The sequence below is a fragment of the Schizophyllum commune genome (assembly GCF_000143185.2).
Source record: "Schizophyllum commune H4-8 unplaced genomic scaffold SCHCOscaffold_5, whole genome shotgun sequence".
In the NCBI taxonomy this organism is placed as follows: Eukaryota; Fungi; Basidiomycota; class Agaricomycetes; order Agaricales; family Schizophyllaceae; genus Schizophyllum; species Schizophyllum commune.
In genome coordinates this window covers 541,425-556,983 of record NW_026089542.1, presented here as the reverse complement: position 1 = coordinate 556,983, position 15,559 = coordinate 541,425, and the positions used below count along the sequence as shown (strand labels likewise).

Sequence of the window (15,559 nt, the reverse complement as noted above, 5' to 3'; positions counted from 1 at the left end):
TCGTGTCCTCGCCTGCGCGCTACAAATTCTCTGAGCAAGCCAAATGAAAGCGCAGAGTAATCCAGCGAGGCAATGGCGACCGTCCGCCGATTTCAGAATAGCACACGAAAAAAATGAATCGATGTTCGTAATACAAGTAGGACATAGCCTTAAACCCTTCGTGAGATGACCGCAGACCATATCGATGGTGATGAAGACACTTCATGGCTTCATCTTGGTGGACGATGGCCGGCAGAGACCGAAGACAGGAGACAGACGATGACCATTCGTGGCGAACAATGGTCGGCGCTTTGCGAGCGCAACTTGCCTAGCTTTGTTGAGTGGCGTATCGGTCAGTCTTCACGTGGGTTGACAATAAGGGCTATAGCCGCTAGCGCACAGGCACAGGTAGCGTCGCGGGAAGAGCACAAGTGCGAAGTTGGTGAATGTACGAGCTGCGGCAGCGGCCGAAGGAGTCGAGTACAAGAGAAGTGTCGCCCGCATCGGGAGGACAATGGAAAGTGAGAGTGGCGGGAGCAACTGAGTTGACAGGACGGGGGCAAAGTGCGACGTCCTAACGCCACATCTGAGAATTCTCAACCACGGGAAATCCCGAGAGCCGCGTTCGATGGCTGGGGGAGGATTGATGTCTGCGCGCTGGAAGGGCCTGCCCATCGTCCATTGAACGTCGGTGGATCGCTGTCAGTGTGAGTCGAGTGGAGGAGGACATGATCTGATGCTGGTGATGTTGGGAAGATCCGGAGGCGCCGGTGGAGGCCGGCTTAGTCACAAAGGTGGTCCTCTTTATAGACAACAAAGGGATGGAGGGGCCTCCGATACGAGCTGGCTGTCTCTGGGAGGGGTATATAAGGGCTGGGAAGGAGAGAGGAGGGTGAACACCAGGACCAGCTACCCACCTCGAGCGTCAGGAGAGCCGGCGTCAGCCGAGAACTGTTTTTCCGGCGGAAAATTTGAAACTGGTCTATATACAGCAGGAGGCAGTCGTGGGCTGCGCTGGCCACCTTTCTCCCCCTCCCACGCCGTGTCGTCCAACATCGCATCGGACGTCGGTGCACGACCCCCACACGTCGCCACAAACTCGCGCGAGTCCGCTACTTATCCGCTGCTGTCGCCCCTCTTCCCTCTTCTCTTTCTTGGTTGCTCTGTAGTCGATAATCGTCGTTTGCGCATCAGTTGAATCGTCGCTTGTTCCACGTCGCTTTACTCTCCGCTTTTCCACTTCCTTTCGCTATCGATTTCTCTGCGCACGCTCGCAAGCACGCCCCGCACGACCCTCACTCCGATGCAACGGCCGGGAGGCCAACAAGACATGTCGCGCAGCGATGCGCACGGCTTCGACCTCGCGTCGGGCCTGCTCTCGCGCGAGGAAACGCGTGAGCAGATCTACGGCGGCTGGGGCGGCGGGATGTCGCTGCCTGGCGGCGGTGACCGGCGCATGGGCCCGGGTCAGGGCCAGGGCGCCCAGCAGCAGCCGCCCATGGGCAGCAACGGCGGCGGCCCGCGCGGGCTGGGCTACGGCAGCCTCGAGGAGCTGTATGCTGGGTTGGCGCCCCTATCGGACGTCACGCCGGGCGCGGGATCAAACAGAGGCAATTTCGGCGGCGGAGGAGGCGCGAGCAACTTTGGCGGGCAGCCGCCCTTTGCTCTCAACCACCACAACCACCCGAGTCTCCCCCAGCCGCGCGCCTCCCACCCGCTCCCCCCGAACCCCTTCTCCGCCGCAGACACCGCGCCCGCCTTTCGCCCAGGCCAGCCCCAGCCCAACTCCGCCGCATCCAAGTCAACTCTGATTTGGGGAGATCTCGAGCCCTGGATGGACGAAGAATACGCCAAGCAGGTCTGCAACCTCATGGGTTGGGATCCAGTCAACATCAAGGTCCCGCACCCCCAGCCGGACCCCGCGACCGGCCAGCAGGCCAACAACCCCGGCTACTGCTTCCTCACCTTCCCGACCCCCGCGCACGCAGCGAGCGTGCTCGCTCAGGTCAATAATAACGGCACTGGCGGGCCCGTCACCATGCCCAATTCCTCTAAGGCGTTCGTCATGAACTGGGCGGCCGGCATGCCCGCGACCTCACCCGTCGGAAATAGCTTTAGCGCGGTGAACGCTGGCGTTCAGAACCAGTACCCGAAGGAGTACAGCATCTTCGTGGGCGACCTCGCGCCCGAGACCTCCAACTCGGATCTCGTCGCGGTCTTCCGCAACCCGGTTCTCGGTCTGCGCAACGACCGCGAGCCCAAGTTCATCAGGCCTTTCCTGTCCTGCAAGAGCGCGAAGATCATGCTGGATCCCGTCACGGGCGTCTCCCGTGGCTACGGATTTGTTAGGTGTGTTGTACGCCGCATATATGCGCCTTTTTTTGCTAATGGCGAGACCAGATTCACGGATGAGGCCGATCAGCAGCGGGCACTTATCGAAATGCACGGGCTTTACTGTCTTTCCCGTCCCATGCGTATTTCACCCGCGACCGCCAAGAATAAGCAGCCCCAAGGCCCCCCACCTCCGCCTGCGATTGGAGGACAATATGATCTACGCCCACCATTCTCTTCCATGGAGCAATCACAACCCCATAACCCTGTCAACGTCGCGATGCCGCTACCTCCTCCCACCAAGAGCGTGTCCGCCCCTATGGCGAGCGCTACGTCCGCCGGATCGATTAAGAGCGCCAGCACGTCTGGCTCAGGTTCTGTCGGTGGCTCCAACTCCCTCGAGTCGTTGTCGACCGCGAATACGTCGGTGACGTCTTACGGATCTGCCGATATGATGGGGTCGTCGAACGTCTTCGCTCAGCTGGCGCAGCAGTACAATGCTACCGGTCAGCAGGATCCGACGCGCAGCATCACGGACAGCCTGCAGCGCTTCACGATTTCGGAAGAGTCGTGGAAGCATCACGCTCAGGCTCGCGCTATTCTGGGCAACCTTATTGGGCCCAATGGCGAGCAGCTCACGTCGACCGACCCGTACAACACGACGGTGTTCGTCGGCGGTCTGTCTCCGCTCATCTCTGAGGACACCTTGCGCACCTTCTTTGCTCCGTTCGGCGACATCCACTACGTGAGCCCTTCAATGCCGCTTCTGTGACCTTCTGCTGACGTTGCGTTGTAGGTCAAGGTTCCGGTGGGCAAGCACTGCGGCTTCGTCCAATTCGTTCGCAAGGCCGATGCCGAGAATGCCATCGAGAAGATGCAGGGCTTCCCCATTGGCGGCAGTCGCATCCGTCTCAGCTGGGGTCGTAGCCAATGTTCGTACTCCCGCCTACTATCTCGGGCAATGATACTGACCGTTCATATAGACAAGGCTGCTCAAGCTGCCGCGCAGGCTGCGCAAGCCGCGGCGCTCTCGACCCATCAGACTACCCCTCCTCCGGCTGCACCTGCGGCACTGCCGCCGTTCGGAACCATGACGCAGGAGCAAGCGATACAGCTCCTGCAACGCTTCACTATGCAAGGCTACCTGGATCAACTCGGCCCTCAGGGCCCACCCACTGCGTCGCAATATTCCGAAGAGAAGCTGCACTCTGCCGTCCTTGCTTCTCGCGACGACCCAGAAGCTCGTGTGTCCACCTTCTCTCCCTTCTCGCCTGATCCCAACTCTCATGCCGTCGACTCAAAGCGTCGGGAGTCACTGTCGTTCGGGAGGCCGGAAGCTCTTCCCAGTCCGGTGAAGGCGTTCGCACCCCCGTTCTACCCGCTGGGTCTGGGGCTGCAGACGCAGACGCAGCAGGACCTGAAGTCGAACGCAGCGGCGAGCAACGGGAACACGCCGCCGACTAAGGTGTCCCCGACCGTGACGCGCCCGGGCAGCGCGTCGCGGTACCCGTCGTTCCTCGAGAACGCTCAGGCTCAGATGGCGGCGCGGGCGACCATTTCCCGGCCTGCGTCTGGCCCTCGGGACCACGATGGGCAGGAGTATGACGCGCTGCACGATCTGAACGGCACGCTCGCCAGCCTCGAACTCGATCGCCCTTGGAGGTCGCCCGTCGCGGACGGCTCTGAGAGCAGCTCGCCGTCGGCTGTGACCTTCCGTCCGGGCGCGTCCTCGCCGCCCTAAATCCATACCTCACGCAACCGTCGTTTGTTCATCGCATGCATGTCCCTCGTCGCCGTCGTCGTCGTCGTCGCGGAGCTTTGGTTTATCTCTGTCTTGTGTTTCATTATACTTGTTACCACTCTCCATCCGCCTTGCTTCTCGCGTAAAACACCCCCAAAACCCCACACATGCACCCTGCTTTCCAGCTTCCATTCGAGTTCTCCCTCCACGGCGGACAGTTTTTATACATCTCCTTCGTGCTGCGTGTTCTAGTACCACTATCTCTCGCCCACCTTTGTCCAGTCTAGCGTTTTTTGTTTTGTTATCCACCTCCTGTGCAACCGGCCGGATTTCGCGCTCGTCCCGATACAGTACGCTACCCCCGTCTCGTCTCGTCTCGTACCGCGTAATTCAACCGTTTATATATATCCCCAACGACTGTCTCTCTCACATCTATATCTCTCTCTCCTCTGCGCCTCGATTTACATGCGAAATCCTCTTCCCGTATGACGCTCTTCCGACGTTTTACAGTGTATGTGTTTGCACGTTCCCCTGCCTCTGTTACTACCTTTGAACAGTGTGGTCAATGTTTCCATCCATATACGTTCTGTCGAATGATGTTCTTGGTTTTTAACAATGAATTACATGACCATACGTAGCTGGGTGTGAGCTTGGGATACATAGCGCGAAACCTAAGTGCAGACCTTGAGAGAGACAGGAAGTACGCATCCAAATGACGGGCCTTCCCACTAGTTGCAGAAGGATGCACACCTTCCCTTGGCAAAGACGCTCTGAAGCCCGCATCGTGGGGTTAGCGCCTCGCGGCATGGCCTGCATGCTCGGGACTTGAAGTCGTTGCCTTCTAGCGACGCCTTCTGCTCGCTGAGCGTACAGGCGACGCAGCATAATCCATCCTGTGTATGCACGCCGACAAGGATGTCTGCTGCATCTCGCGTCTTGGTAGACGAGCAACGCAAGCTTCAGGTCCAGAGGATGCTCCGCCACAGGAGCGGATGAAGCTCAGGGTGATCAACACAAATGAGCAATCTTTCTTCGCAATATGCCCAAATATTTACAGTAAAGTATGTCAAGCAGATGGTTGCGTATGATACATGGTAGATAGAACAAATGACATGAAGAATAAACGAAGTGTAGATCGAGGGAAGAACGAACAGATATAATCCACAGCGAAGTGCGAGGAAAGCGACGGGTTGTACGAAAAAGGCGATGGCGCAAGCGGGTCGCGCAAACAGATCGTGAATGGAAGGGCGACCAAGACCCGAAGGTGGACGAATGAGCGATGTCGTGCAAGTCAGAAAGCATAAGAAGTGTCGGTGCATACTTGAAGGGTTCATGAAAGCGGAGGCGCGTAAGTACTATGCGCGGATGATAGCGTCGACGAGCTCCGGAATCCATTGGATCATGGCCGTGCCTACCCCGCGCGGCAGGAACTTGTAGGTGTCGGCAAGGCCTGCCATGCCCAGTTCCTCGAGGGCGGCGATGTGATTGCGACTCGGCCCACGCGATGCTGTCTCGTCGACGGTGCCCAAGGTCGAGGAGGATCCCTTGCCAGCCCCGAGGCCTCGAATGGCGGACTCGTGCTGCCAAGCCCGAAAGATGTCGGCGACGAGGCGAATGATGGAGGGGTTGGCGGACAATGCGAGCGAATCCTTGACACGTTCTTGCAGGCTATCGTAGCTGGGCATGCAGGTGAGTCGAGTTACACAAGACGAGGACAAAGAACCTACACCATGACCACGACCTGGGGATAATGGGCAGCGATCTCAGCGAGGCAACCGAACAGGATCTCCGACTCGAGATCATCTCCCTGCGCAGTGGACAGCATCGTAACAATGAACGTCGAGGCGAGGAGCGCGGTGGTCTCGTCGCCGATGTTGTAGACCTCGATGCCTACCAACGGCTGTTGGACTTCCTCGCCACGAACCATCTGTTCGAATACGCCTTCCAAGTCAACGATATGTTCCAAACGAGCCCCTCTAATCGACTTCGTGATACCGGCTGCTGTCGTTGAGACGGGAACAAGGGCCGCAAAGTACCCCAACGCGTCGGGGCAGAGTGCGTCGCTGCGAACATTGCCGTGCTCCCGCTCCCACCATTTGACGGTGACCTCCATCAACGTGCGCAGTACCGACTCGGCGGCGGACACGAGTTGAGTGTGCCGGAAGCCCTTGAAGATGATGGCGGCGAGCGAGAACGAGAAGCTGCTGTCGAACGAGATCTTGAGCATTCTGTCCAATTGGCAGGCGGTCTCTTCGAGCGGCGAGCGTGCGTTGAGTAGGTAGTTCGTCAAGTTCTCGTCCCCAAAGGCCTCGTGCTTATCCAAAGTCTCCAAGCTGACGCGCACCATCCAAGCGGCCTCTTCGTAAAACGCGATGTAGCTGGACTGCAGGAGGCCCACGCCTAACCAGAAGCACAGCGCCGGGTAGCGACAGTCGGGGCTCATCTCGGGGATGACGCGGCACATACAACGCAAGATCGAGACGACCGTAATGGTATCGCTTTCAGAGGCATTGCTGAGCGATGTCCGCAGTGCGACCAGCATCTGATAGAAGAGGTCTTCGTCGACTTCGGTCTTCGCGAGCGCACCGATGACGGTGAAGCACCTCATCTGTACAGGCGAAAGCTGGAAGGCCGACGAAGTGACGAGACTCATCCACCGAGCACGGAAGACGTTGAGTAGGCCTGATTTCTTGTCAGCGGTTGTCATCGAAAAAGGCAAGTCGACTACTTACCTACTGACGGCGCACCGCATTCCAGAACTCTGATCATAATCTCGACCAGCTTCTCCTGCGCGTCGAGGCGCTCCTTGTCCGTAGGGAAGTCAAAGGAGCTGTACTCGCTTGTAGGTGCCGTGCGCGCAAGGCCGAACAGCTGTAGCGTGTCGCGGTGCTCCATGTCCTCCATCAACTGCTTGATCATCGGCACCGGCCCTTCCTCCAGGCGGGCTAGGTAAAGCCCTTGCAACAGATTGAGAACGATGCCGTAGACGGATTTCCTGACGAGCGCTGGACCAGTTCCAGCCAGAAGGAAGCACAGGTGTATGATCTCTGGTACGTTGACCTGGTTGTGGATGGGTGGTGAGTGCTGGTATCCGGCGACGAGCACTAGGCGGACAAGGGCGGATATCTCGTTCCAGTACGGATGATCATGTAGCGACCTTGGCATCCTCGAAGCTGCCCTGCTGAGTACCTGCAAACGAGTCAGTGATCATGTCTAACCCCGAGACGGTCGGGGACAAACTTTGCGCAGGCGTGCTAGCAGCTTCCCCCTGACATGGATCGACGTGAAGGAAGCAACGATGAGCGATATGGTCTCGCAGCGACTAGTACCAACACCACCATCCGCAGCGATGCGAATGAGCTCATCGAGAGTGGCTTCAATGATGGTGTTATCCAGCTTGCCGATTTCGCTCCATACGTGACGCTGTATAGGACCAGCAATCTGGCGGATAAAAAGGTCAGGTCAGATCGCATGTCTCAAAGGGACCATTCTGACCTGAGGGAAATTGATGGACAGCTGTGCTAGCGTTCGGATGCAGTCGCGAACTCGCGCTGTCGAGCGGTCGTACAAGGGACTCGTGGGATCTGTGAAGCGAGCTAGATTCTTAACCCAAGGGCTCATATAGAGTAGACAGCTGAGTTGGTGTTCCATGGAGTTGCGCATCGCGTTCATGGCAGCAGACACCTCGGAGATGAAGTCAAGAGTAAGCTGAGGAGCGAATTGGGCCATGGAATCGCTGAGGCGTCTTGCGAATAATGTCGGCTCGCCGGGGACAAAGCCAGCTAGGCAGACCGTCAGACACGGGAGATCGGTGGAAACGGTCACTGACCTCTAGGTGCGATGATAGGGTTCTTGTCGTAGTTGAGATACGTGCACACGGCTCCCAGCAGGTCATATGCAGCGGCACGAAGTTCCTCGTCGTTGACATCGACACTGAGCAGTCCGATGTGCAGCAGAGTCGCCGGCTTGTTTGAGAAGCGGGCAAACCGCTCGACTGAAGGAGCTTGGACGTCCTTCATGCGACCTTTCGCAGTCCTGACGGACTAAATTTCCATTAGTATCGATAGGAAATCTTCACTGGAAGGGCCTACCTTGATGATCGCATCCCTTTGCTGCGAGCTGAAGTACATTGTAACCCCTTGCTTGCCTTTCCGCATGATGAACTCGTGCTGCTCAGTGCCCATAGTGACATTGTACACGTCGCTGATGTCTGTAAGGCGCATGATATCCGTGCATTGGCAAGCGAAGGTCGATACGTGACATCTCCTGACCTGCGAAGAAATGTTGGTCGACGTTCAAGGACCTCTCGACTATACTTACGAATGTTATGCGCATGTGCGTCGCGCCGACATACAACGTGACGGGAGTGCGGACTTGGCTCTGATGCTCGCGATACAAGACGTCGTGATAAACCTCTGCCGGTTCACCTTCAAGTCGTGCTGTTTGTGTGATGAGAGGGAAAGCCGCAATTCATCTGATCGAGCGTACCCGCTTCTTCCAATGTGGCAATGTCAAGGTCGGGAAGGAAGGTCTTGAGGTCCTCGAGGGAGTCGCAAACCCTGGTCTCGCCGAAGTACGATCGGTCTGAGAAGAGATGAGGATCGTAATAGGCATTCATGAGTGATGCGAGACGCACCTGCCGCCATATTACACAGCTTCCGCATGTACCGCACGAAGGCCTGGTTCGGGTTGAGAATGTAGTGACACTTGATTCTTGAGATTACGTCGGCTGGCACAAGGTCGAGGCAGAAGCTGAGCCATTGCAAGGGGATTTCGGACGTCGGGCTAAACGTCGTGCAATCGAAGATCAACTCAACGTCGCGATCATCGCGGCCCCGGGGTAAGACGAGCTGGAGATGGTCATCAGCCAGAAGGGTCTGGGGACAGACGACTGTACAAACCTTCAAGATATAGGCCATCAGTAGCTCGACGTCAAGGCCCTCCACATCGATCCTAGACAATCGGAATACGAATACTGCACGGTCCTATGCACCCGTTAGACAAATGTCGTTTTCGCTTGACGTCTCTGGTGCTCACCCTTATGGTCTCGACCGGCAAGAAGATATCCTCACCGACTCTCGAGGTCCTGGACGCGTATTTCGAGAGGAGGTCAATGTACTTGGCGTGCTCGTACGACTTGGCAGTCGATGCTTGAGGGGGCTGCATGGGCTGACCAAGGTCCACAAGCCAACCACAAAGATCGTCCCAAGCGTGCTTGCCATTGACGGCTGCGGAGTTCGCCTCGACGTTGGGTTTGGCGATGCTCAGCAATTCCTTGCCGATCTTGTCTGCGTGCTTGTGGAAGAAACGATGCAGCACGATCACGTCAGAGCTGTCGGCATTGCTCTCGATATACTCGTCTTGATCATCGTCTATCCGTTGACTGATCTTCTGTGGGAAGCTTGAGTACAAAGTCATGACAAAGGGTCGGACACGTACATGAAGTTCGCTTAAGAAGCGGGTGACGTTCGCGATGTTGAGCTCAAGGAACTTGTTCAGGACCGTCATATGCTGTTCCTTGCCGAAGAAGATGTTGTTCGCCAGGTTTTGAATGACCTTCGCTACCACCATCAGTCCGCGGCGAATATTGGCATGGGTCTTCGGTATCTCCACGTCCACAACTTCGGGCGAAACAATGGCAGGCGAGATGAATCTGAAGATGATGAGCGAGTAGAACACATAATCAGATCCTTGCCCTTACCGCAGGAACACGAATGCTCCAAGAGCAGCGAACTTCGCCTCCGGCCAGACATGCATCCTAACCATGATGATCAGCTTCTTGGCTCCGGCTGTAAGCAGCGCACGGCACGTACACCGAATCTGCTATGTAAGCACAAACTTCGCGAAAGATGCTGGGACTAGTCAGCAAGTCGAAGCTCGACCACTGTTCATATGCGCTTACCGCGGCACCGATTGCGTTGAGGAGCTGACAATGTTCAGGAAGCTGCCTGCGACCACTTCAATGTTATGTTGGTTCTGAAGAGGGTCTTGGCCAGGAGCCTTCGCCGGATCAAGTTCGAAGCTGGTATCTGGAGGCATCTCCTCCATGACCCGTATCAACGGTTCGATGAGCCCTCGCAAGTAGTGATACCCGTGTTTACGCGCGAAGGCAGAGAGGAAACGGGTATACATGGAATTGCTCCGGAATAAACTGGCCTCGGACGCTGAAGGTCTCTAATCAGAACTGAACCAATGTTTTCAGAGGGCAGACAAACTGGTGTTGGCGATCTCGCGGTCGATGATCTGCTTAATCAGACGCAGCGCGTGCTCACGAGTGTCGAACAGGTCCAGCAGGACGTTGGTGATTGTATCGACTTCCCCGGCCGGACAGACTTCACAGATAGCCATAGCAAGAGCCATCTGTAAGTCCGAGCTTAGCAAGAAACCCTTGAAAATTCCGGTCGACACCCACATCCGAGCCTTTGATGATCTAGTGACAAGAGATCAATGAGCAGAACATGAATCAGAGACGGGAGTTTCTCACCTCTGCTAATCGACTGATACGCGACACCCCGCTCACGGTCTCCTCAACCTCCAGCCTGGCACCCTGGCCGAGCACACGTGCAAAGACATGCGAAAAGATCGTTCGCTTGAGATTGTCGTCACTATACGCCAGGCTCAAGCACTGCTTGAACCCGCTCTCGCTGTTGGATATCACTAGGTGCGAGAGGCCGGTTATGACAAGGTCGCGGAGCTCAGCCTCCCGCTGCGACGCCTTCATCTTCTGTGCATTCATAAGTAAACGCCTTGAAGACAAAAGCCATATGAACTCACAAACTGAATGGAGCCGGATTCCGATGCGCTATCCGTCGTCTGCACGAAGAACATCAGTATGAGAGGCAATCCTTGAGGAGAACAGCCTTACCGGGAAGTCCATGTGGCATATCTCGAGGCTCTGGAGCAAGGCTGACGAGTACTTCGCGAACAGTCTTGCTACGACATGAGCGTTCTCATCGCCAGGACCCGTGTCATCGGGTGGCCGGATCTGCAAGTGGTCCAACAACACCACCATCGTCCTCAACGCCGCCATGTTCAACTCTGACTGAGTGTAGTCGCCAGGCTGCAACCTAGTCAGTGACACTGGCTTACGACGCATTGTCAGCACTGACCTGAGCAACCTGCATCCATTCGACTACGAGATCCAGCAACTTGAGCCGCGAGTCGTTATCCTTCTTGATGACCTGAGCAGCCGGCCTTCCCCACAGGCTATCACACAGCTGGCAAAACTTGATCTTAAGGCGCGCCGAGGACGCCGCCGAAGTGAGCGGCAGCTGCTGCCCGAGCGAGAGCATCGTCGATGCCATGTCGACGGCCACGAAGTCCTCCTGCGATAGGCTGTCGATCAAGAGCTTGAGGACGACGATGACCTGGTCCATGAGCAAGTAGTAGGCGTCGACCTCCTTGACCTCGGTGTTCGCGAGCTGCTGGACCAGGCCCTCAATGTGTTTGAGGAAGCGACCGTGCAGACGGTGGTTGAGCTCCATGCCGAGGGCGTCGCGCGCAGTGTCGCGGATGTGCACGTCCGGGTGTAGCAGCATGTTTGTCACGTCGTTGATGAATGTCTGGACGAGATCCTCCGAGTTGCTCTGCACGCGCAGCTTGTCTGGAAGGGCTTGCAGCGGGATGATCGACGACAGGTTGCCAACGCGGCCCTCCTGTATGCAAGCACCGCCAAGAGCGGCGAGGAACAGGGTGAGACTGCGCCACTGGAACCGCTGATCGTCCTTCATGAGACGGCTGCTAGGCGGCTCGCCTTCCTTCCCGATGCCGGGGTAGAGAAGCTCGGTGAGATGCCGCCAGCGCCAGTAGCACTCTTCCCAGACCGCAATGTGCATCGAGCAAGGCTTCGCGATGAGACGCAGCAGCTTCCGTATCCGCTTCTGATGACCGACGCGTCCTGCAATGCGCGCATGAGCAATAGTAGGATCAGAAATACCTTGCGCTACTCACCGACAATGGTAATCTTCGGGTCGCCGAGCTGATCGTACACTAACTCCCGCTTCGAGTTCTCCTCCTCCTGAGCCGTGCAAGATGCGGATGCATACTCTGGGTCCCTCTGAAGGTGAGCCAGAAGGCGCAGGCCCCGCGCAGCCATGTTGGACGCGTTATTGTCCGCAGATGCCAGGCAGACGAGGAAGGCGACCTCGGTGAGGATCAAGCCTGGTATTCTGCCTGGGTCTTGCTGTAGGTCCAACAGATGCTCGTTCTAACGAAGCCGTGAGTAAGCGACGAACAATGGGGACGAAGAACGACATACATCAGTCTTGCGCATGTACAGGTCAAGGAACCCGTGCAAGACGCCGAGCCAGAGCTTCTCCGTTTGCGTGTCCAGCCTGTCGCCCAACAAGCTCGCGCTGACGCAGACGAGCATGGAAGGCCTGTTCATACAATCGTCAATTCTGGAGTCCTTTTTCTCGTGTCAGTGAAGACGTACACAGTATGCTTCGAGATCGAGACGAGGAAGTGCAAATCTGGATGTTCCGGCGGCAACGAGTACGCATAGTCGCACATGACCTTGTACATGTTGCTGCCCGCCAACGTCACCGACGCGTCGATAGCAGGGTCCCAGAGCTTCACGACGGCCTTCAAAAAGTCGGGGCCCTTTTCGTCGCGGATGCCAGCGACGAAGAGCTCCGGGTCCGTCCGCCATACGGCGATAACCGAGAGCAAGAGGACTTCGCGATCGGTCAGCGGCTCGCCGTTGACGCGCCTTGCTTTCGGCCGGGTGTGCAGGCGCTTGAGGTTACCGTAAGCGTCGACTTCGGGTTTGCGCATGCTTGCCGTCTGGAAGGTCGAGATGAGCGCCAAACAGTGCAGCGAGACGAAGGGCACGTACCTTGTAGATCTCCCTGAATCGCGGCGCAACAGCGATGCGCAACTTGTCGAGGGGCTTTTGCCACGGTATGCGAACAGACTAGATGTCGTTGAGTTAGAAATTCGATGAGCATGAATAACACAGTCCCCACCTCCTGCACCAAAGTAAGGAACGCGCGCGCAGCGCAGGCTTTGAAGGCTTCCGAGCGCTCAGGCTCGCAGCACCGTAAAAAGAGCGGTATAGAATCTTCTTCAGGTAGGAAACGATACGTGGCCACCAGGACCTCCGCGCACAGCGCGACGTCAATTTCCTCCTTCGCATCGAAGATGTCTCGCTTGTTCTGGAAACGGTTCAGCTTGCGAAATCTATGGAGTTGAGGAAGGGCTCACCTTGATCTCGTGCGCGACGTCGTAGGCCAGTAGTCGAAGTGGCACATCGTCGGCCGAGTCCACATAACTGGCAGCGCGACAGAGGTCGAGCGTGCATGCCAGGCCAACCTCCTGGGTCTTGGGATTCGAATAGCCGTGCGTAAATAGATCGTCATAAAACTTCGTATCCTAGAGCGAAATCAGTGTTGTGCACTAGCCGAATTGACTGGAAAGCTACCTTGCGTGTCGCCTTTCCTCGTCCATACGACTTCATGTCGGACAACTCGGGCATGAGCCGATCGGACGAGATACAATTCAGGATCAAGAGGGTTGGCCAAATGGACCTCTCCACACCAAGCTGGTTCTTGGTGTACAGGAGGTCGAAGACGCGCTCCGGGGCGCCCTCCAGACGACCACGCACACGTATCGCATCGTTGAACTCGCCCGGGAAAAGGCGTATCCAATTCCATATCGCGGTTCGCAAAGGTACGGCGATAGCAAGTTGGTGATCTTGCTTCATATTTACAAGGAGCGAGGAGAGCTCTGCGAAGGTATTAGCGAGTGCGACTTGGAGGTTTTGACATTCACACGTACCGTTCAGCACTTGAACAAGCCTTGAACGGTCGAGTGCGCAGTGATACAGAAGTTCGAGGTCGATATTGGTATCCTTGATTTCGTCGGTTGCGTTTGCGAGGACATGAATCCGCGAGCGTAGCCGCTGGAAGACGGGGTTCCAGTTTGTCGCCGAGAGGTAGAAGATGACCTGCCCCGCAAGCTTCATGATCAAGTTCCGCATCGCGACCTGAGATCGCAAGAGGGATATATGCGTCTTCTCGTACATCGCAGTGCCCACCGGGATGGCAATTGAGGACTGGCTGCTCTGGCCGGACTTGACCGAGATGGACGATGGCCTGCTTCGCAGGATCTGGTTGGCGTACGCGTTGTAGATGGGGTTCTGGCGGAATTCGGGCCGAGGCAGGTCCTCGGATGCAAACTCGCGGAAGGCAAGGTCGGAGCAAGGACTGGCGACGAGAAGCGATCCCTCTGGCGAGGCGCACTGCTTGAGTATGACGATCATGTTGCTGAGGACGTACTTCGCGCAGTTATCGTTGATGGCCACTGGCTCGCCAACATCGACAGAGGGGGATGGAGATGTAACCCCCTCTGACCAGCTGGCGCCAGAAGAGAACGAGTTCATGCGATGGCTAGAGCGAGAGGAGCAGCGCGCTTGTGGCCATCGTGCGGCCATAACTACGGTCAGGACTTTGAGGACGAAGAGCTCTGACTGCATGTCCTCCCTGGACAGCTGGGCTGCGTAGCCAACATTGCCCTGGTTGGACGTCTACGCCAGGTGTCAGCATTTCAGTCGCGTCGCACGGAATTGCGCACGCACGAGATTTGTGAGGGGTTCGAGTAGCTGGCATATGAGGAAGAGAACTGTGTTGGGGGAATCCCTCGTGAGATCAGCGAGTGCTTCTGTTGCTTGTTGGATGGCGGGGTCGGCCTCAATATAATCGAGGGAGGAGCCCGATATGTGCGGCAGCTGGAAGTACGTAAGTCGGCGCTGCTCGCTCGCACTGCGCAGCTTTACGCGCCTTGTTCTTCAGCCTGTTCACGAGCGCCGTCACGATCTTGTACTGGGGACCTATCGCAACCCCAACGGACAACAGCTTCTGCTGCTGGCTCGTGGTCGATCCTGAGAACAGGTTGTGCGATTCGGTGCTTCTGTGTGTGGGGGCGCGCTGTGCGCTCGACGTCGTTGACTGGTGGCTCGTCGACAGCCCCGCCGACGAGGACGGTTTGCGGAAGGGGTGCATGATGATGGTGTCGCACGCCGCGTTGCAAGTCGCGTTTTCTGACGCGCGCTGTCTGTGGTCGTCGTTGAGAGGGAGATGGTGGTGGGAGGAAAGAGAGGTGACGCGTCAAAATCGCAGCGCTGTCGAGCAAGCGCCCGTGGGGAACACGGACAGCGACGAGAGCAGCACCAGCCTCGTCCTTCCCGCCGCCATTGATCTGATCACGTAAGCAATTCATCCAACAATTCCCCGATTTGGAAAAGTCCATAATGAAGCCTCGTGCGTTTGAACCTTACTTCTTCACCGTCAACACCATTGCCGTATCCTGGCCATATCTAAGGTCGACCGACTGCCGTTCTTTGCTAGGTCTACTAGGCTACTAGCAGTACCCGCCAGACGAGCTCAAGAAACGCTCGCGTACCTCAAATCTCCGCTACTCCCCCACGCGGACAATGCGTGGGGCATCATCGGAAATTGGCTGCGTCGCATCAGCACGACTTGACTTTGGCTGCCCTCGACTGCTTGACCG

General features: G+C 56.9%; 3 protein-coding genes across 3 annotated transcripts; 2 read left to right on the top strand and 1 right to left on the bottom strand.

Moving 5' to 3' along the window:
• Nucleotides 1–68: 68 nt before the first annotated feature.
• SCHCODRAFT_02247626 (uncharacterized protein) lies at nt 69–633 on the top strand. Its single transcript, XM_050342191.1, has one exon. It carries the CDS (start codon nt 166–168, stop codon nt 502–504), a length of 339 nt encoding a protein of 112 aa, XP_050200365.1. The 5' UTR covers nt 69–165; the 3' UTR covers nt 505–633.
• A 649-nt stretch (nt 634–1,282) lies between these two features.
• SCHCODRAFT_02666342 (uncharacterized protein) lies at nt 1,283–3,774 on the top strand (the record flags this gene model as incomplete). The annotated part of the gene is made up of 5 exons (XM_003037753.2): nt 1,283–2,328; nt 2,380–3,055; nt 3,107–3,242; nt 3,294–3,554; nt 3,614–3,774. The coding sequence occupies 5 exons, from the start codon at nt 1,283–1,285 to the stop codon at nt 3,772–3,774; spliced, it is 2,280 nt and encodes a 759-aa protein (XP_003037799.1).
• A 1,632-nt stretch (nt 3,775–5,406) lies between these two features.
• SCHCODRAFT_02500858 (uncharacterized protein) lies at nt 5,407–14,312 on the bottom strand (the record flags this gene model as incomplete). Its single annotated transcript, XM_050343103.1, has 29 exons — nt 5,407–5,728; nt 5,779–6,733; nt 6,784–7,240; nt 7,292–7,492; nt 7,547–7,833; nt 7,881–8,094; nt 8,143–8,322; nt 8,372–8,490; nt 8,540–8,635; nt 8,688–8,901; nt 8,953–9,036; nt 9,089–9,442; nt 9,491–9,704; nt 9,753–9,809; nt 9,865–9,903; nt 9,954–10,215; nt 10,267–10,411; nt 10,536–10,775; nt 10,826–10,864; nt 10,917–11,111; nt 11,161–11,948; nt 12,002–12,257; nt 12,309–12,429; nt 12,486–12,835; nt 12,888–12,965; nt 13,018–13,221; nt 13,256–13,423; nt 13,473–13,777; nt 13,829–14,312. The coding sequence occupies 29 exons, from the start codon at nt 14,310–14,312 to the stop codon at nt 5,407–5,409; spliced, it is 7,428 nt and encodes a 2,475-aa protein (XP_050200364.1).
• Nucleotides 14,313–15,559: the final 1,247 nt, after the last annotated feature.

What these genes read in the sequence shown, in the direction of transcription:
- SCHCODRAFT_02247626 (XM_050342191.1), top strand. Translation starts at nt 166, where the DNA reads ATGACCGCAGACCATATCGATGGTGATGAAGACACTTCATGGCTTCAT.